The 21,340-nt window shown below is 45.4% G+C and overlaps 1 protein-coding gene and 2 long non-coding RNA genes across 6 annotated transcripts in view; 2 read left to right on the plus strand and 1 right to left on the minus strand.

The window, feature by feature from the left end:
* Positions 1-2,400: 2,400 nt before the first annotated feature.
* Positions 2,401-5,409, plus strand: LOC129627125 (uncharacterized). Of its 3 annotated transcripts, none has more exons than XR_008702429.1 (5): positions 2,401-2,613; positions 3,287-3,446; positions 3,647-3,914; positions 4,124-4,209; positions 4,492-5,409. It is a non-coding gene; the product is annotated as an uncharacterized LOC129627125 (long non-coding RNA). The 3 variants fall into 3 exon arrangements; XR_008702430.1 differs by having other exon boundaries at positions 3,803-3,914; XR_008702428.1 differs by lacking the exon at positions 3,647-3,914.
* A 7,261-nt stretch (positions 5,410-12,670) lies between these two features.
* LOC129627126 (uncharacterized) lies at positions 12,671-19,658 on the plus strand. Its single transcript, XR_008702431.1, has 3 exons — positions 12,671-12,801; positions 16,991-17,036; positions 19,514-19,658. It is a non-coding gene; the product is annotated as an uncharacterized LOC129627126 (long non-coding RNA).
* Positions 14,228-21,340, minus strand: part of CHMP4C (charged multivesicular body protein 4C) — a 32,376-nt gene continuing 25,263 nt past the window's right edge. Inside the window, exons 3-5 of one of the 2 annotated variants that reach the window (XM_055546758.1) lie at positions 19,681-19,795; positions 16,336-16,498; positions 14,228-15,794 (exon numbers count right to left, since the gene is read on the minus strand). In XM_055546758.1, the coding sequence (XP_055402733.1) occupies positions 15,730-15,794; positions 16,336-16,498; positions 19,681-19,795 (343 nt within the window). In that variant the 3' untranslated portion in view covers positions 14,228-15,729. Of the gene's footprint in view, positions 15,795-16,166; positions 16,499-19,680; positions 19,796-21,340 lie in introns of those variants that run through there. The other variant, XM_055546757.1, reaches the window with a different exon arrangement.

Raw genomic sequence — 21,340 nt, forward strand, 5'->3', positions numbered from 1 at the left:
TAGCCTTTGCTCTCAAGTACCCAGCGTTCTGTGGTCTGTACGCCCACCTGAACGTGCCTGCGCTTGACATGCGTGCAATGGACAAGGCCCTCCCGACCCAGCTACTTCCGCAGGCCCCGCTGTCTTCCAGCTCTGCAAGGCGCGTCTCCAGTAGGACGCCCCGGCAGGTGGGCCCCAGCACCGCGTGCGTGCCTCTAGTAGGGCACTTACTGCTTTGGGTTGTACTTGTTTAAGTCCATTCCCCATGTAGACGCTAAGCATACGCACGCCAGAGGCTCTACGGATATGTGTTTCATATGAATGGATGGATTAATCTTAGAAATTAAAAATAAGGTATTTGAACCTCTTAGCCCTCAGACAATTAATACCTTATGATTAAAATGGAAAAAAATAAAAAATAAAATGGACTCAGAGGGTCTATTATAACTAGAAGTACTTTGAGAATTGGCTGGTTTAAACTGACCCTCAGCACGAATCCCGTAGGTATCAAATCTGCCTTTCCCCCAGAAGCTACTGTGATTCGAAAAGCTCTTCCACAGCGGTTGAGGGGTGCAAGTTTGCAGACAGACTCTACTTCATTAGGTCCGAATCCTAGGACTTTCATGCCTGATGGAGCCCATCAAGTAAGTCTTCTGCTCCAAACCCCTCATCTTACAGGTAAAACCTCACACCAGGAAGATTATCTGAATGCTGGTGGAGCAGTAGAACGCTGTGGAAAACAGGTCTCTTTGGTTCCCAGCCCAGTGCTGTTGTGTTTGGTTATATCCACAAAGATGGCATGGATATTGGATCATAGCCGCTATCTGAGTGTTAACTTTTTCACAGCCACTGGAGAGAGGTTCCCAATTTTGTCCTGGATTCCAGACTCCAGTTCTACCTTTCAGGCTTACATCAATTGGAGAGGTTGGTGAAGAAAGGTCATGCAACATATTTTAAGTAATTACTTATTTAGTTGGAATGTAGTTGCTTTACAATGTTGTCTTAGTTTCTGCTGCACAGCAAAGCGAATCAGCCATATATATATATGTGTGTGTATATATGGGATAGACTATATATGTATGTATATATGTATATATATATATATATACCCTCTTCCTTGTATTTCATGCAGCACATTTTATTCTTTTTAATTGGAGTGTAGTTGCTTTACAATGTTGTTAGTTTCTGCTGTGCAGAAAAGTGAATCAGCCATATATATATATAGTCCCTCTTCCTTGGGTTTCACACATCACATTTTAATACCAGTAAGTGTGAGTGTGTGCGTGCTAAGTTGTTCCAGTCCTGTCCGGCCCTTTGCGACCCCAGGGACTGTAGCCCACCAGGCTCCTCTGTCCATGGGATTCTCCAGGCAAGAACACTGGAGTGGGGCGCCATGCCGTCCTCCAGGGGATCTTGCAGACTCAGGAATGGAACCTGCGTCTCTTACGTCTCCTGCCTTGGGAAGCGGGTTCTTCACCACTAGCGCCCCCTGGGAAGCTCAGTATTCATAAGCAGGGTCAATAGCGTCCAGCCTGAGCCGAGATGCATGCTATCCTCCTTCTGATGGCTGAGAATCGCTGCCCATTCCAACGCTGGAAGCTCGCAGCCAAGCGCTTAGCTGTTGAGCCCTCAACTGCTGCTGCAATCATGCCGTCCTGATTCCTCTCTGCCCCTGAGCTGTGAAAGCCCCGCCCCTGAGAGCCGCCTGTTGGAGAAGTTACTGGTGCCTCTCGCATGGCTGAGCAAGCACGTTGGCTCCTATCAGTTCCTTGAGAAGCAGTCAGCCCAGGCGACCCCCAGGGAGCGCAGTCGCAGGCCCCTGTGCTGGGGAGGAGCCCCCAGCGCTCTCACAGCAAACTTGGGGTGGTCACCGGCCGCCTCGCCTCACTGGTGCACAAGACGGAGCGTGAGATGAAGCAAAAGAGGGTCCCAAAGACGGCCGACTTTCAGGCTCAGTTAAACCATCCTGCCAGCCTTGTTGCCTAGGTTATAAAGAAGCAGGTATCCGTTCTAAAGTTTCGATGAGTAAAATACAAACAGCATTTTTTCAGGAAAGGAGCTGCTTCTGGCCAAGTTTAGCCAGAGGCTCCTCTTGGCCTTGGCGATGAGCTAGGAGGACCGCCTGGTGGAAGGGGCGCCGGAGGGAGGGGCGGCGGGGGGGGTGGTGGGAGGGGCCTGTGTGGGAGGGGCCTGTGGGGGAGGGGCGCCTGTGAGAGGGGCTGGGGCGGGAGGGGCGCCGGCGGGAGGCGGGGCGGGGGTGGGGGGGGATGGGAGAGGAGGGGGGAGGGGGAGGGGGAGGAGGGAGGGGGTGGGAGGGGCGGTGGCGGGAGGGGAGCCGGGTGGAGGGGCGCCAGTGGGAGGGGCTTTGATGGGAGGGGCGCGGGTGGAAGGGCGTTGGTGGGAGGGGCGCCGGTGGGAGGGGCGCCCGCGGCCCGGGTAGCATCGTGGCTCCCGGGGAAGCGAGCTGAGGCTCGGGAGGCCTCAAACTTAGGTCCGCGGTCTGGGCCGGACTGCTGTTCCAGGGTCTGTCTGACCGAAAGGAGGTGAAGCCCAGAAGGCTTCTCTTGAGTGACTGTCTCATCTGAGAAAACGGGGCCACCATCCCATCCAGACCTCGAAGAGCAAAAGAGGAAGGTATTTTATTTACTGTAGAATTTTTGGTGAATTGTTGTTACCTTCACAAGGTAGGAACATAAAATTGACTTTTGCCTTACTTTTATATTTGAAATTCCAAAAGTCATTATCAACTACTTTTTCACTGTAGCAAACTTCAGACTGTCCGTTTGTATTTTTACCTATTTTTCACTTAGTATGCCAGCTACACAAGCTTGAAAGTTGTCTGTTTCTAAAAGTTTTTCATAAGTCTACTCCCTGTATTAGCTTTTTCATTTTCTCACATTCTCTTTACTCTGTTTTCAAAACTTTTCTTGGGCTTTAGCTCCTTTTTTACTCAGCTAGTATTCTAAACATTGTATGCTTGACAACTTTTGTCACCTTATTTTGAAAAAATGAAGTTCTTCCTCTTTACTCCATTTCTTCCTTTTGAAGGAGAAGTTGATATTCAGAACAAAGTGGCTTTGTTCAAATAATTAAAAGACAGAAAGCTGCTTCCTGACTGCAAGGAAATAGGACGTTTTTCCACACTGTCAAAATACACGGTAGAAGCTAGAAAGCCTCCTGGACTTTCCCTACTCCCATTCCTTCCTCCGTTGGGATTCCCACCGCCGGGCTGTTGGCTGGTCCTCTCCCAGCCCACCACCTTCTCCACGGCTGCAATCACGAGCTCCATGCTCTGACCTTTCCGCAGATCGCCCTCTGCAGCTCTGAGGTCACCAACAGGCCCCAAACCCCGGTGTGGATGGCCCAGCCCACACCGGTCTCCGCCCCACCCCCAGGTCTGCCCGCCTCCGGGTACCCTCTCCCCCAGGAAAGGGTCCCCGCGTCCACCGAGCCTCTTGAACCAGAAGGTGAGTGTATCTGACTCTGCAGTCCCTCCAGACCGCCCTCCATTTCCAAACCCCACTGCCCTGCGCTCGGTTCACGAAGCCCCCGGTGGGCCTCCTTTGTTCACTTTGCCCTCTCCAGTTGTGTCTCTGTTTTTGTGACAGGCTGGACTTTGTGAACCGCGAGTTGATCAGCACTTAAAAGTCTTCCCTTGCCTCCCCAGTACCTTCCGCCTAACCCAAACCCTCCCCTAGGACCTCTGAGGCCTTTAGCACCGCTCCCAGGAACCTCATCTTTCCCCACCTGCCGTCTCTCACCTTCCCCTCCCGGTGTGCCGGTCCCCCTGGAGCCCAGCGTTCTCTTTCACGATGCCCATCAGCAGTGCAGACCAGACCCTTCAGCACGCAACCAGGCAACAGCTGGTCCAGAAGGCCAGCCCAAGGCAGCCAAGCAACGCTGGAACCCTTACACATCATACTGGGCTGCCTTGGGTATGCCAGCCTCCCCTGACCAGACGTTGAGGGCATGGAACTGTGCTTACCCGTTTCTGAAAACCTAGTACCCTCCAGAGCGCTGGTTGTATGCACTGGAGAAGCTGTGAGCAAGATGACAATGGAGAATTTTTGTCTCATGTGCCGGGCACAACACGGATGTTGTTGCCTGTATTGTTATATTTAATCCTAATTTTGACCATGTACAGATATCTTCAATACTTATCTGACACATGAAGAAAAGGAAGATCAACAAAGTTCAGTGATGGAAGGTCACTGCGGTGGAAGCTGTCAGGTAACTTCCGAATCCCCTCCAGCAGAGGACTGACGGGCTCGCCTCCTGGCAGCGTTGCCTGTGGCTCTCCTCACCCCAGGACCATGCCCTCTGCCAGGCAGCCGCACTCTGAGTGAGCGCCACGGGGTCGCCCGCACTCAGGCGCCACTTCCTGGTCCCCTCGTGGAGTCAGTAAGGCCTCCCGTGAGACCGCACTGCCCCTCGGCTTCTCTGTCCAATCCCTCCCTGGGGCATTGATGCCAGTCGGCCTCATTCAGCTTCCTGATTTCTTTTCTGTCTCAGAGTCAGCTTCCCAGGGAGCCTCGCCGGGAGGAGTCTGGCAGCCGGTAATTGATGGACCCCGGGGACCAGACCAGCGGCCCACCTCAGCGCTCTGCTTGTGGTTCCCTGGACTGCACCCCCTCCTGTGATAAACAGGCCTTTCTGTTCTTTGTATCCCCGGGACTCTGTGCAGGTACTCAACAAGTATCTGTCAGCCAGCCTCCGCTCTGTGTTCTGGCTTGGTTGCTTAGGCTCGTTTGTTGACAGTTCTCGCCCTCAGAAGCCTCACAATGAAGTCTGCTGCCTCGAGGGGGCAGGCAAATGATCTTCTAAATTCGTGATTTAGGATCAGGTCAGAAGTGGTCAATTTAGTTGCTTCAAGCAATACCCAAACCCTCTAATGTTAGACTTTGTTTTATCAATGTTTTCAGAAACTCAAACATTTAGCAATTACATTTCTCCTCCCTAAATAACAAGGCTGATCCAAGTCTTATTGATGTTATTAACTAAATATCTTTAAAGCCGTTGAGAACGGAATGTTTTAAGAGAAGGAGAGAGAAGTCACGAGCGCCCTGGGCCTGGAGGGTGTGTGCGTCACACACATCCTGTCCTGCATGTTGTAACTAGTGCTGACTTCAGGCGCTGCAGACGTCAGAAGCCGCGGCAACGGCTCCGTGCCCCAGATCCTGCCCACTGGCATCTTCAGGAAAGAAGTCAAAGCCAAAGCAACTCACATGCCTTTGAGCCTTCATTGGAAAACACCATCTTGAACTTGTCCATTTTGACCAAGAACTACAGAAGGGCTACATTTTCCAATAGGGACTCAGGGGACTCAGCGTTTGAGCTATTATTGGCTCAGTCTTCTCAGCTAAAGTTTGCTTTCTTTCTCTGCAAAAAGCATACATGTTCATTAAAATAAAAACTCTGTCAGAAAAATAATTAATATTAGAAATGCAACCAATCTGGCCCAGTTTCCCAGGAGCTTCTGATACAGTTTTAGGCTTATGTAATTTTGTTATTTTGCACTGTCCCAAGTAAAATAATCTTCTTGTTCTGGTTCAGTTGCTAAGTCATGTCTGACTGCGGACAAAATAACCTTCCTGGAGCTGTACTAGAGGGACGCCTGCCCCTTTTTTCTCAGTCTGGACCTCTGCTGCCCTCTACAGCCAAGGAAAGACAACGAACGGTCTTTTCTTAGGTTCTACTTGTCTGGAACTTTTTTTTTTAAGGATTTTATGCCCGTGTCATCGTGTGACGAAAGCACTTGTATCAGCAGAAATACAGGGAAGAAGTTAAGGATGTAGGTATTGAACTAAGTGAGAGTGTTAGTCACTCGGTTTTGCCAAGTCTTTGCAGCCCCGTGACTGTAGCCTGACAGGCTCCTCTGTCCATGAGGTTTCCCAGGCAAGAACGCTGGAGTGGGTTGCCATCCCTTCTCCAGGGGATCTTCCCGACCCAGGGATGGAACCCACATCTCCTACGTTGCAGGAAGATTCTTTACCATCTGAGCCACCAAGGAAACTTGATTTCAAATTCTTCATCCTAATTAGCAATTGTATGACCTCAGAAAGTTGCTTCATCTTTTTGAGCCACTTTCAGATTTATTAATGACTACATATATCAATTAATTAATATCTAATTCAAAGCCATGTTTTACAAACTAGTGAAATACTGAATAAGACCTTTTGCACTCAGTTGGCATAGAATTAGCACATGACAGATGGTGCCAAGTGTTACCCAAATTGCCTCTGTTGCTTTGAGAATTGGAAGAGGAGGAAGAAAGTAATTATTAAGCATTAATTTTGTACCAGGTACTGTACTAGTTTTACATATATATTCCCGTTTAATTCTCATGATAATCCAGTGATGTCAAGGATATAGTCTTCCTATTATATCATAAAGGTATTTCAGCCTCAGAGAACTTAAGAAACTTTCCCAAGGTCACAGAGCTGGACTGTGACCTACCTAAGAGCAGGATCTGTGTCTTGCTTAAACTCACAATATCTATCATTAAGTAGTCTTTGGTGAAAGAACATATGAAAAAGTGAGTAATCTGGGGGACACTTAAAGTAGATATGAACCTTATTTCCCCATGCAGTGCAGCTGTGCATGCGTCACACTCAAGGAACAGGAGCCTTGCTGAAATGTTAGCAAAGCACGTGGCCTGTTACTCTGCTCTCATAAAAGGCACAGAGAGAGCGCTGCCCACCACTTTGTGCAGGATGTTTTGTTTTATACAACATATTTTAGTTCCAAGTACTTAAGGAGATCTGTGTTCAATTATTAACTGACCACTGATGGAACGGAGACTTCACTGGACACACAGCAGAGACTGCAGACAAAAAAGAGTTCAGGAAAGTAAGCAAGGAGCAGACAAGTTCAAGAAACAACAACACTATGGGAAGGACTATAACATTCGCATGTATGATATCAGAATGCCCTGTTTTCAACAACAACAAAATAATACGACACACAAATAAGACAGTGTGCACCAAACACACGGGAGAGCAGCCAGTGTCCCCAGAACAAACCAGATGCTGGGCTTATTAGATATTTTAGATTGGCTATTTAAAATATCTTCAAACAGCTAAAACAAACCATTTCTAAAACAGTAGAGGAAATCATGAGAATAATTTCTCACCAATAGGAAATATCAATGAAGAGAGAGATTTCATGAAAAAAGACCTAAATGGAAATTCTGAAGTTGAAAAACACAATATAATAACTGAAATGAAAGTTCACTAGAGGAAATCAGCAACAAACAAGCAGGCAGAGAGAAGGAATCAGTGGACTTGAAGACAGATCAATTAAGATTATCTAGTCTGAAAATAAAAAAAAAAAAATGGGGGAAAAAATGAACAGAGCATAAGAGACCTGTGTGAGACCACCAAGCAAAGTAACATGTGTAATTGGGTGCCCGGGTAAAGAGAAAGAGATGGAGAGAGGAAGAGGAAGGGGCAGAAAGAATATTTGAAAAAATAATGACAAATACTTCCCAACTTGATGAAAGATATGAATCAACAAATCCAAGAAGCTCAATGAAACTCAAGTTGGAAAAACTCAAAACATCTACACACATTTTAATCAAATTGTCCAAAGACAAAGAATCTTTAAAGTAGTAAGACAGAAGAGACTCATCACATACAAAGAATCCTCCATAAGATTAACAGATGTTTTCTCATCAAAAACCACGGTGCCCAGAAGAAAGTAGCATATTCAAATTTTTAGGAGAAAAAAGTTGTTATCCAAAATTTTTAACTAGCAAAACTATTCTTTAAAAAAAAAAATGAAGGAGAAATTGAGAACTCCCTAATAAGGAAAAACTGAAAGAATTCATTGTTAGTAGACGTGCCTCACAAGACACGTAAGAGGAGACCTTCAAGCAGCGATGAAGGGCGCCAGACGGCGACCTGGGCCAACGCAGGCAACAAGGAGCAGCACAGGTGACTGCGGAGGCGAACGCAGCCAGCCTGAGGGCTTTAGTTGTAACTCCTCTGTTTTCCATTTTATTTAAAAGACAGGTGTAATCACTATAAGTCTGTGTTTACAGGCACACATGCCTAAAGATGTAGTTTATACACCATAAAGGGGGATGGGAGATATATAGAAGCAAAGTTTTATGTAATATTGAAGTTGTTTGTATTAATTTGAACTAGCTTGTTATAATTAAAGTGTTATTTGTAATCCCCAAAGAAAGCACTAAGAAAATAAATTACATAGTGAAAGAAGCTGCGAGGGAATTAAAATAGTACACTAGAATGTATTTATTTGCTATTTATTTATTAACTTTTTGAAAGAAGGAAGTAATGGAGAAATTAAGGGAAAAAAGACGTAAGACATAAATTATAGAAAACAAGCACTAAAATGGCAAATACAGTAAATACATTACATATGAACGATTAACCTCTCCAATTAAAAGGCAGAGATTGGGGAATGGATTTAAAAAAAGAAATATCTAATTTTATTCTATCTACAAAAGACTCACGGTGATTCAAGCACAAATATAGATTGAGAGTAAAAAGATGGGAAAAGATATTCTATGCAAAATGTAATCAAAAGAGAGCTGAGGAGAGTAGCTACTACAAACACCAGACAAAGTGTACTTTGAGACAAAGATGTCGATATGTAAGTGACGCCAGGAAAACTAAAGTGAACCTCTGGCCTCTAGCTGACTGGAGCTTGGGACAGAGGCCGCAGCTAGATATGCACGCGGCTGCCGCACTGCTTCAAGCTTAACGCCCACACTGACTCAGAGCGCAGAGGGCAGTGTGTAGTAAGCATCGGTTGATTGAATGAATAAATTCATACGAGCAATTTAAGTCATTCTCTCACAGAAAGGATTCACTTCAGTTCAGTCGCTCAGTCGTGTCCGACTCTTTGCGACCCCATGAATCGCAGCACGCCAGGCCTCCCTGTCCATCACCAACTCCCAGAGTTCACTCAGACTCACGTCCGAGTCAGTGATGCCATCCAGCCATCTCATCCTCTGTCATCCCCTTCTCCTCTTGCCCCCAATCCCTCCCAGCATCAGATTCTTTTCCAATGAGTCAACTCTTAGCATGAGGTGGCCAAAGTACTGGAGTTTCAGCTTCAGCATCATTCCCTCCAAAGAAATCCCAGGGCTGATCTCCTTCAGAATGGACTGGTTGCATCTCCTTGCAGTCCAAGGGACTCTCAAGAGTCTTCTCCAACACCACAGTTCAAAAGCATCACTTCTTCGGCGCTCAGCCTTCTTCACAGTCCAACTCTCACATCCATACATGACCACTGGAAAAACCATAGCCTTGACTAGACAGACCTTTGTTGGCAAAGTAATGTCTCTGCTTTTGAATATGCTGTCTAGGTTGGTCAAAACTTTCCTTCCAAGGAGTAAGAGTCTTAATTTCATGGCTGCAGTCACCATCTGCAGTGATTTTGCAGCCCAAAAAAATAGTCTGACACTGTTTCCACTGTTTCCCCATCTATTTCTCATGAAGTGATGGGACCGGATGCCATGATATTTGTTTTCTGAATGTTGAGCTTTAAGCCAACTTTTTCATAGAAAGGATAGTTGAAGCTATAATTTGATACCTATGAATAGTACAGAAAGGAGAGAGCAAATAACTAAATTATTAAAAATCCGGGAAAGATTCACATTTATGAGCCAGGAAGAAGATTGAACCCTCCAAAGAGAAAAAGATGCAAAAGTTGGGATTGAGGGAGTACAGGAGAATTCTGGAGGGCGAGAAGCGGCAGACTTTCCAAAGAGTCCGGGACACACACACTGTATTAATGTAGAGAGTGAGTGTGATTGCTGGAGAAGGTGACCCACTGCAGTGTTCTTGCCTGGGGAATCCCATGGACAGGGGAGCCTGGTGGGCGGCAGTCCACGGGGTTACAAAGAGTCAGACACAACCGCAGCTATATGTGTCTTAACACACGTGTATAATTTGTACATGAGCATATATGATCCACTTAGACACATTTCAGATATACATATTACATAAAAGCATGCCACACACCACCCACATGTCACCCTTTTGGTGCTTCACAGAGAAGTCTGAATTGGAGACTTTCTGGATGCTGAAAAGGAACATTTAACCCTTCTGATAGCATAAGTAATAGTGTATAGACAGCCTTCAGTAGCCTGTGAATATCAGAAATGTTCAGGAGAAGGATTCACAGAGGCATTGCCTACTTGCTTAGCGTTTGAACACCTCTCTTCTGAATAGCAGTTTTATTGTTTTGCCCTGTCTGTACTCCGTCAATATACACTGTCTTCTTTTTCCAAAACAATAGTTCCAATGTCTTGTATAAAGTTCAATAAAACTTCTGGCCAGCCAGGAAACAAATGATGTAAAGTAAATTTGAAGTTGGGGTATTTTAGCTAATTTAAGAAATACTGTGGATCACAACAAACTGGAAAATTCTTGAAGAGAGGGAAATACCCAACCACCTTACTTGTCTCCTGAGAAAACCATATGTAGATCAAGAAGCAACAGTTAGAACCAGAAATGGAACAACTGACTGGTTCCAAGTTGGGAAAGGAGGATGACAAGGCTGTATATTGTCACCTGCTTATTTATTTTATACGCAGAGTGCGTGCTAAGCCACTCAGTCGGGTCCTACTCTTTGCGACTCCATGGACTGTAGCCACCAGGCTCCTCTGTCCATGGGATTCTCCAGGCAGGAACACTGGAGCGGGTTGTCATGCTCTCCTCCAGGGGATCTTCCCAGCCCAGGGATCGAACCTGAGACTCCTACCACTCCTGCATTGCAGGCAGATTCTTAGCTGCTGAGCCATCTGAGAAGCCCATTTTATGCAGAATGCATCATGCAAAATGCCAAGTTGCATGAATCACAGGCTGGAATTGAGATTTCCCAGAGAAATACCAACAACCACAAGTGTGAGATATACCACTCAATGGCAGGAAGCAAAGAGGAACTGAAGAGCCTCTTGATGAAGGTGAGAGAGGAGAGTGAAAAGGCTGGCTTACAACTCAACATTCAAAAAACTAAGATCATGGCATCCAGTCCCATTACTTAATAGCAAACAGAAGGGGAAAAAGTGGAAGCAGTGACAGATTTTATTTTCTTGAGCTCCAAAATCATTGCAGATGGTAACTGTAGCAATGAAATTAAAAGACACTTGTTCCTTGGAGGGAAAGCTATGACAAACCTGGACAGCATATTTAAAAGCAGAGACATTACTTTACTGACAAAGATCCCTATAGTCAAAACAGTGGTTTTTCCAGTAGTCATGTACGGATGTGAGAGTTGGACCATAAACTAGAAGGCTGAATACTGAAGAATTGATGTTTTCAAATTGACGTACAGGAGAAGGCTCTTGAGAGTCCCTTGGACAGCAAGGAGATCAAACCATTCAATCCTAAAAGAATTCAACCCTGAATATTTATTGGAAGGACTATTGCTAAAGCTGAAGCTTCAATACTTTGGCCACCTGTTGGAAAGAGTGACTTATTAAAAAAGACCCTAATGCTGGGCAAGATTGAAGGCAGGAGGAGAAGGGGACGACAGAAGGCAGGATGAGATGGTTGGATGGCATCACCTACTCAATGGACATGAATTTGAGCAAATTCTGGAAGGTAGTAGAGGACAGAGGAGCCTGGCATGCCAAGTCCAGGTCAAAAAGAGTCAGCCATTACTTAGCAACTGAACAGCAATAAGAAATACTTTCTCCAGAAGAAACATCAGTTTGTATCTTAAATTGAAGAAACAAAAAGAAGTAGAGACATGAACTAGACTTTGACCAACAGTTCATAGGTTGGTTCCACTGGGCTATAATGTAATGCTACCAAGGTGTCCTTATTGGTCCTAGCTTCTCTGGAATTTTTCCTTTCTCTTTTTCTTCCTTCTTGATTGGATGCCTAACTTTAACAGATTATTCAGTTTGTTTTAGTAAGACATATACGATTGTGGTGTGTAAAGTATCTACTACTCCAGTCTCTGCTAAATAAATCAGTGCTCAGACTCAGTGTTTGCCAAGAAGGAGGAAATGCTGCAGTTCCAACTTAATCATTCTCATTGGGTTTGTGGGCATTTGCTGTTTGAGGTGGTATTTTAGATCAAGAAGGCCAACATCCATTCCGTCTTCTTCAGGTAAGAGAACCTTGATTACGCTTTAGCAAACCTCCCTTCCTGCTTCTCAGCTCATGAGGATCCAGGGAGATTGGCCAATTAAATATTCTGGCTTTGAAATTTGATCCTGAACAGAATAACAGCTTCTTCACAATGGCCGCAGCTTACCTTTCCTTGCTGTGGGGGACTGAGAAGATGGAGTCCCTTAGTCTGAGCTCCAGAGTCTCTGGCTTCTAGCATTCCTCTGATTTGCATTTCCAGCATTTTCTTTGATTATGGGAACTATCCAAATCACTTCTAAAAAATCGTAAGTTACGCTGAATGTGTTGCATGCACGCAGGCTCAGTTGCTTCAGTAGTGTCTGACTCTGCGACCCCATGGCCTGTGGCCCTCCAGGCTCCTCTGTCCACAGGATTCTCCAGGCAAGAGCACTGGAGCAGGCTGCCATGCCCTCCTGCAGGGGATCTTCCGACCCAGGGATCAAACCTGTCTCCTGCACTGGCGGGTGGATTCTTTACTGCTGAGCCATCAGGTGTTCCTTATAACCAAAAAGAAGGAGAAAAACCTGAGGGATATATTGGAAAACACTTTATTTAAAAATACAAAACAGCCCTGACCAAATGGAGATCCACCCCTGAGGTGCCACTGAGTTGCAGTGAAGCCAGGTCTTAGCAAACATCCCGGACTTTGTAGCTTCCAAACAGAAGCTTTTCCATTCTAAGATGCCTTGCTGGAAGCATGTTTAGCTGACTGGTTAGTACCTTTATTCTTTTCAATACCTCTTCAATCTAAGGATGGTTTACTTTTATACCTTTTCTCTCATGCCTTTCACTCCTTCCTTATTGTCAACAGAGGGGCAACATTATGATTTTATTTCAATGTATTTTGTTTCTTTTCAGAATAAGAGGTCACCTTCTACAAAATTTGTTTTGAACACAAGTATTTTAGTACTTCAAATCTACCTGTGCACTCATTGATAATGAGAAACTGGTCTTCTTGCCCAAGGCTAACCAATAGAAATATAATGTGAACCACATATGTAATTTTTAATTTCCAAGTAGCCACATTTTAAAATGGCGAAAAGAAACAGCTGAAATTAATGTTAATATATTTTACTTAATACATTTAAAACAATATTTCAACATAAACTCTATATAAAGGTATTAATAAGATTTTCTGCATCCTTTTTATACTCAGTCTTTGAAATCCAATATATGTTTTACAGTCAGAGCACATCTCAATTCAGATGCAAATTTTAATTAGAAATACTCGTTCTGTGTAGGGCTTCCCAAGTGGCTCAGTGGTAAAGAATCTTCCTGCCAATCCGGGAGACGCAGGAGACCCTGGTTCAATCTCTGGGTTGGGAAGATCCCCTGGAGGAGGAAATGACAACCCACTCCAGTATTCTTGCCTGGAGAATCCCATGGACAGAGGAGCCCAGCAGGCTACAGTCCATGGGGTCACAAAGAGTCGGACACGACTGAGCGACTGAACTGAACTGAACTGCATGAGGCAATATCCTTCCAAGGACTCAATCTGATACCCTTGGTAGGACGTCCTCCCTGTGGCTGATGGAGACACGTTCCCCCGCCCTGTGTGAGCTCGCGGGACTGACCTGCTTGCTTCTTTCCAGTGGTCCCTCCTGTGACAGTCACTTCCTCAGACGTGTATACAGATCAGTTCTGAGCCACAAACTTTGAAGGGGCGGCTCTGCGGATTTCCAGCACGCTCTCTCCCTCTCCGTGTAGCAACCTCCTTTCCAGAAATCTCCCCCTTGGATTTCATCCCTTGGTAAGCCCACCAGGCTCCGTGGAGGCAGCGAGCGGGAACCACAAGTCTGCGTTTCATCTGTCTCCCTCCTCTCTGCTGCCTTCTGTCCAATGTCTGAAAGCCGTTGCTTCATATATTCTGTCCAGCTTTCCAGTTATTTGACAGTAGAAGGTAAATCCAGTTCCTGTTATTCTATCATGACCCAAAAGAGGTAAAAATAGTCTTTCATGTAATATTGATAAATCTTTATTAAATGACAGCTGCCTGAGAGAGGCTGTGCAGAGATACATGGTTGGATCGAATGGGCGGAGACACAGTCCCTGCCCTCGAAGCAGCACGGTGCAGCATCACCGCCTTGTCGTGGCAGAGGGCCTCGAGGAGCTCAGTGACGCTAAGAGCCATGCTGGTCACGGCCACCTGAGTCAGACGGGTCGTACTCAAGAGTTCCGACGAAACGTGGCCCACCGGAGGAGGGAACGGGGACCACGCTGGTGTTCTGGCCACGAGAACCCCATGAGAGTGAGGCACGACTTAGGGACTGAAGAACAACAGCAAAGGAGAGGAAAAACAGTAAGAGTGATCATTTAAGTAAATATGCAACATAAACTGTGATAGGCGACAGGGGAGAAAGCAGATGGCTGTGAAAGCATTTAGAAGGAAGACCTGAGTTAGTCTGCAATCAGGAAAATATTTCCCAAAACAAAGGACGTTTTAACTGAGATTGAAGAACTATGTAAGGTGTGGCATCTGTGTTGCGGGGGGTGGAAAGACTGCTACAAAGGATGTCATACGCAAAAGGCCTGTGGCAGGACGGAACCGTCCAGCCCTTAGATTTCTCAGTGAAAAAACAGAGTTTATGACTTGCCTAGTCGTACTGTGTTCATGGCAGAGCAGGAAATAGGATCCAGAACTCCTACCTCCAAGTCTAGTGTTGTTTCCATTCCACTGACCTTGTATTCCCTAAGCTAATGTTGGGAATTACTAGATCATTTTCTATAATGACATTTGTCATTTTATGGCCCATGATACATTATGGGCAACACATAATTTTGAATTTTACCTCCATTTAAAAATCATTATGGCCAAATTTTATCTAAGATATATTTTTAATTGCCTATATTTTTATGTATTTACAAAGAATATGACACAAATTGTAAATAAATGTACGAGAGAGCCCAAAACAGAAAAGAATGAACACACACATTTAGCATGCTGAAGCCATAATAGCATCATAATGGCCCGGGAAGGGTAACGCAGCTCCCTAAGTGGCTGGATGACACCCAGGAGATTCCCGCTCAGCAGTGGAAGCGTTAGCGCTTTCAGACATTTGGGGAAATGCAGCCATTGCCCATTCCAAGCTTAATTGGCATAATAAATGTCAATTAAAATGCCTTTAAGATTTTAAATCGCAAAACTCAATGAAACTATTTATGTGTAAACTCACACAAGACTTCTTTACAAGAAAAGTTGTATTTCTTGTACATTTACTCTGGGCTACAAATCTCCTAACACGGACACGCTGCAAACCTCCTTCGCACGGGAAGGAAAGTGCAGAACACGTCACTCTGAAGTGACTTACAGTTGATTATAGGTTTCCCATGTTAATAAGATTCCGTTTTCTTTCAACAAATACATAGAGAGTACCAACACGTGCCAGGACTGGAAATACATCGGGGAACCAGGCAGAAGGGTCCCTCCTGTCGGGAGGAAGAGATCCTCCAAAATGCTGCCGGGACGTCCCTTTTCATCTTAAAGGGATCCTAAATCTACACACGACTCCTTTAACTTTTACCTATGAGGCTTAAAAGACAATCATTCATCCAGTATAAATATAAAACAATCTGTGTTAGCTTCTGTATTTGGCAAAAACATCTTCGTGTCTTATGTACAGCTGTGTCCAAAACTTCCGTTCTAAGTAGCCCAAGCTGCCAAATGTTGGATGTCATCATCCTCTCCTTCTGTCCTTCTAGAAGATGCTGGAACAACAAAAAAGGATAAAAATCAGTCACTGGCGAATTCACACCTTCAGCACAGAAAACAAATTAGAATTATTCATTAAAAGGTGTATATTTATGAAATGGAAAATAAGTGCTAAAAGAGATATGTGTGCTAAGTCGCTTCAGTCGTGTCCGACTCTTTGCGACCCCATGGACCCGGCTCCTGTGTCCACGGGACTCTCCAGGCAGGAACACTGCAGTGGGTCGCCATGCCCTCCTCCAGGGGATCTTCCCGACCCGGGGACAAACCTGCGTCCCTCCGTCTCCTGCAGGGCAGGCCACTAGCGCCACCTGGAGGCCCAGGCATGTCAGTACTCTTGAGAGTTGCTTTTTCTTGGCTGTGCAGGGCCTGAGGAGTCGCACTGCCCTGACCAGGAATCCAGCCCACGCCCTGCGGTGGAAGCCCTGAGTCTGAACCACTAGGCCACCAGGGAAGTCTACAGGAGAGGACCCCCCGAGATGGGCCTGGCCATGATTTCAGGCCAGCGCTTGACCACGGGGGCCGGGGTGAGGCACAGACCTGCTTGAGAGCGGCGTGCCGAGGGCGCGCTGGGCATCCTGCCCGACCCTCTGTCCGGCTGAGCCGGGAGCGAGGAGGAAGGCGCATTCGGGAGTCGGATATTTGTCATCTTCTTATTTAATTCTTCCTGCTCCAGTTCTTCAAGTTCTGCCATCAGCTCATCCTGAACATAGGAGAAAGAAAGAATTATGGAGTTAACGTTTCAAGACGTGGGTTTCCTCAAACACAATAACAAAAACATCTGCTACCCAATTGATATGTGAGAATCCAGTGAAATGGAATATTTATTTTAAGACTAAGTCTTTTTTGCAACACTGAGCAATAATTAAAATATGAATATTTGGGGCTGTGCAAATTTGTTGTAGCTAATCTTATAATACTTCAGTCAACAGTTTTTTTTTTTTTTAAGTAATTTGTGCTAGCTGAATATATCACCTCCAGAGCTTCTAGAAATTTTACACTTTGCCTGTCATTTTTGCAATGTAACTTTTATGTTCTACTGTTAAGAATTCAGAATCTGTGAAACTTTAATTACAGGAAATATATATTTTCATTTTGGCTAATGCTACTGAAAAGAAAACAGATATAGCAAAACCTTAACATACCAAATGTAAAAAGAATCAAATATATTCTGGCTCCTTTGTTAAATTTCCAGAGCCAATGAAAACCATGCTGTGTGTCTGAGTGAAGAATAACTCCAGGTGGGTAAATTGTATTTCTTTCTGTTAGCAATAGTCCCCGACAGTCTGGCTTAATCTTAAATTACTCTGTCCCAAGAACCCAGAAAAGCAAGTCCAGCTTGAGACTTTGAGGGTAAAAGCCGCCTTATGACAGAAATGATATGACTTGAGATGACTAGTTCAGGTCTAACTGGCTCCAAGAGTCCTCAGGTTGAGCCCAACCCCCTGAGGGAGGTTGGGAGTCAAAACTAAACTTGTCATCATTATAATTCTGAGGCCGTTGTCGTGAGCAATGACCTAAGACACTCATATTCCACCAAGGAGATTCTTCATTTATTCATTCATCACTTAACAAATTTATCGAGAGCTTACTCCAGGCCAGGCATGAACTCAGGGCTCGAGAGACAAAGTCCAATCAATTTAAGGAGCAAAAAGCTCCTACATTTAAGGAGCTTTTTGGAACGCAGGAGAAAGGCTCACAAACAAATAATTATTCTATCTTAAAATGAGAGTAACAATACTATGGCCAAGAGTGGAGATCTTGAAGCCAAGCACAACACTGGATCAAGTCAGCATGTATCAGACATACGCGAGCTGGGCTGTCTGAGAACTGGTATATCTACCTCAAAAAAGGAAATAAATACGAAAAAGTACAGCAGAAGGCCATGTGAAATAGTGCCTGAGGCTAGGTGCTGGCTTTTCAGTTCTCCACAGGCTGAAGGAATAAAATGCCTTCAGGATGAATATTCTGACATCCTATTTCTGCTAAAAGAACAATTAGGAGCGAATATAGCAAATGTAGTAATAGCAGAACACACCACCCCACCCTGAATGTACCCCAGAATCGCCAGCACTGCTTGACGGTCATTACCAGCACTGAAAAGACTGATATTTTCTATAACAAATATGTGATCACAAAATAATCATTTCCATCATTTTCAGATTTCAGGTAGTGAACACTCATTCATTCATTGGTAAAAGAATTTTAGAATTTAAGGTTCTTCAGAATCGTCTAGTGATCGTCGTTCATTTTATGAATGAGAAAACTGAGGGTCCGAAAGTGAAGGGGCCTCACGGGCTCAGCGTACGTGGCAGACCGGGGCGTCCCCAGGCGCCCAGGCCCTCCCCAGCGCGGCCTAAAGGCTCCAGACGCTCACTAGCCGGCCGGGGGCAGGCGCAGGTCTGGGAAGGCCCGGACAGCGATGCTCAGGCTCTGCAGACCACAGACGGTCCTGTAGAGCGGCCTTCTGGTCGCTGCTGCCATTGCCGCTGCGGATTCCCGCAGCCATTTAAACATATAAAAACCATCTGGCTCCACAGGCCAAACAGAAACAGAACTCGGGAAAGATCTGGCCTGAAAGCCACCCTTTTCCAAGCCATGGCCTACATCACTTAAAAAGCTGCTGAAGAAACAGACCAGCAGACGCAGCAAACAAGCTCATGGTTAGTTACCAAAGGGGAAAAAGGGGACGGGGGTTAAATGAGGAGTCGGGAGTAACATAGACACAGTGTTATAAACGAAACAGATAGCCCACAAGGACCATGGCACAGGGAGCTCTACTCAATGTTTTATGATAACCTATAAGAGAAAAGAGTCTGAAAAAATAGTTATGTGTATGTATAACAGAATAATATTGCTGCACACCCGAAACTAGATAATATTGGTAAATCAACTACACCTCAGTTTTTTTTAAAAAGGAGAATGGAGGAAAATGAGATGAAATAAAGTAAGTATAGAAACAAAAGAGCTGCTGACACCCAATCCTCACTTTTAAGGACTCTGTGGAACTACGTCTTACTTCCTAGACGTGCTGTGTTTAACAGTACGTGAATGCAGGAGGTCAGATTCTTTGCCACGCTAATCTGAAACGTTTCAGAACATGCACCAGTCCTTCTTGTGTGTGCTTTGAGGAGGACAATTGAAATTCACAGCGCAGACTTCACCAGTATAATTATAGTCTGTTATTACTGGACTGATTAATCTCAATGGAATGTGTGTGTTAATAATGCCACTCCACATTTGTTTCATAGCCCAGGTAATAAACAGAGGCAGCATAAGCCGTGATTTAACAGGAGCGTGATCTGCCTGTCCCGTGCAGAGTGACACAGTCTGCTCTCTCTCGCCCAGATGCGTGAGCACTCAGTTTCTCATAATGGGGCTATTTACGTACCCGTCAACAATTAAAACTCACTGACTTCACATAAGCACATGCTGCTTTTCTTTAATAGCTGAGAACTTAATTGGGGGCTGTTTGCCAAACTATATTAATCTTTCCTTTAAATCAGAGCTGCCAACACTTCATTTCCCTCTTAAGACAGGTGTTTCTCTAACATATCATTTATTCTTTAGTGATATTAAAGGACATGTGTAAGAAAACCTGCTTGCTTCATGTGGTGGGAAGCTATCTTTTTTGTCAAGATTTTTTTTTTTTTTTTGAGGTGGACCACTTTTAAAGTGTTTATTGAATTTGTTACAATATAGCTTGTTTTATGTCTAGGGTTTTTGGCCCTGAAGCAGTGTGATCTTAGCCCTCCAACCAGGGATGGAACCCACAGCCCCTGCGCTGGGATGTGAAGCCGTGACCAGCGGGCCTCCAGGGAAGTCCCAGGAAGAGCTGTCCCTCTCAGCAGCCACGTGCTCCATTCTTTACACTGCGTCACCCACCTCATCAAAGTCATCGCCAAATCCAACCCGTTGAGAAAATGCTTCAGAGATTTCTTGGGCAATATCCTGTTGCTCTGTGATCTCTTGCATCAAATCGTCTATTTTGTTCAGGTCCCTGGGAAACAATGTTTTGTTAAAATATTGTAGAATTTTACTTTAAAAGTATGAATTTAGACACAATCCCCTATGAAAAGTGAGTCAACTTAACATAAACTCTTGGTTATTTCACTAGGATTATAAACGTCCCTGGTGGTAAGATTTATCAACTTGAAGAATTTACATTTCAAGAAATTAATAAATCTGTATATGCACATATTTTAAATTATGTAAGTTAAATTGATAGCCATTATGTTTGGGAGTCACTGGGGGTATATCTGTAGACCCATTTCGAAATTTTGTCTGGTAGGGCACGCTCAGGTGCTAAGTCGTGTCCGACTCTTTGCGACCCCATGGACTGTAGCCCACCAGACTCAGACTTTGTCCACGGGATTTCCTAGGCAGGTTGCCATTTCCTGCTCCAGGGTGGAAGGGCATATGAAACGGTTAAATACATGCTATGTATTAACTGCAGGAAGCGACGCCCGGGTCATCAAGGACCACGGTAAGTGAGATAAGCAGGAGCCGCCATCAGAGCAGCTTTTTGTAGAAGATGGACTGGAGACCAGAGATCTATTTTCCAGAATGCCGCACAGCCCTGAGATTCTGACTCCCTGAGAACTTCCCCTCGGCTGCTGAGGGGCCGGGAGACAACGGGCGACAGAAGGGTTAGGCCTGTGAAGGCCTCAGAAGAATCAGCAGCCTCAGCAGAGGGTCACAGGCCCAGGGCCGGCGGCAGCTCTCAAGCCAGCTCCTGGTGCCCGAGCCCCTCTGGCCCCTGCAGCCCCATGGGCTCGGGTCCGAGTGTCCCGGCAGCCGTGTCTGCATCCCATCTCCAAATCATCCCTCCAGCTCTGAGGCCAGGCCACGCTGATGGGTACCGGGGAAGTGACAAGGTTACTCATTACTGAGCCGCTAACGCTGACATTTTCACTCCTAGTGGAATTAAATGCTTTGCATGTTTTCCAGACTCCACATATAGGAAAAGCTGAATATTTGACAGCATTTCACGCAGTAATCAAAAAGAGAACTTTGCCATCTTGCTGTGCCGTGCTGTGCTGTGCTAAGTTGCTCAGGCGTGTCCACCTCTTTGTGACCCCAGGGACCACAGCCCACCGGGCTCCTCTGTCCCCGGATCTCTAGGCAGGACACGAGCGTGGGCCGCCAGTTCCTCCTCCAGCCGCCCTCCACCCACCCCTTATTTCCACTTCTTATATTCATAACAAAGATAGTAGGATCATGTATTTAAAAATCATATGTGAAATGTACAGCTAAAATGTGGGCCCAGCAGTAAATTTTTCCCAAAAGGAACACCCGGGGAGGATGCGGCTGAACCGCCTGGGAGAAGGGCTGTGATTCTGGAACAGAGTTAGCACCTCACTCACAGCAACGACAGTGGGTGGTGACTCTGAGCGTGAATCGAATGATCCCTCAGAAGCTGTCAGAGTGACGGCTGGTGGTCAGCTGGTTATCAGGACAGGAAAAGGTCAACAAAGCCGCCTTCACTGGCCGCAGCCTCTCTCCCCCCTCTCCCATCCACAGAACCTTCTCCACGAGTCCCTCA

This window comes from Bubalus kerabau, chromosome 14 (assembly GCF_029407905.1).
Source record: "Bubalus kerabau isolate K-KA32 ecotype Philippines breed swamp buffalo chromosome 14, PCC_UOA_SB_1v2, whole genome shotgun sequence".
In the NCBI taxonomy this organism is placed as follows: domain Eukaryota; kingdom Metazoa; phylum Chordata; class Mammalia; order Artiodactyla; family Bovidae; genus Bubalus; species Bubalus kerabau.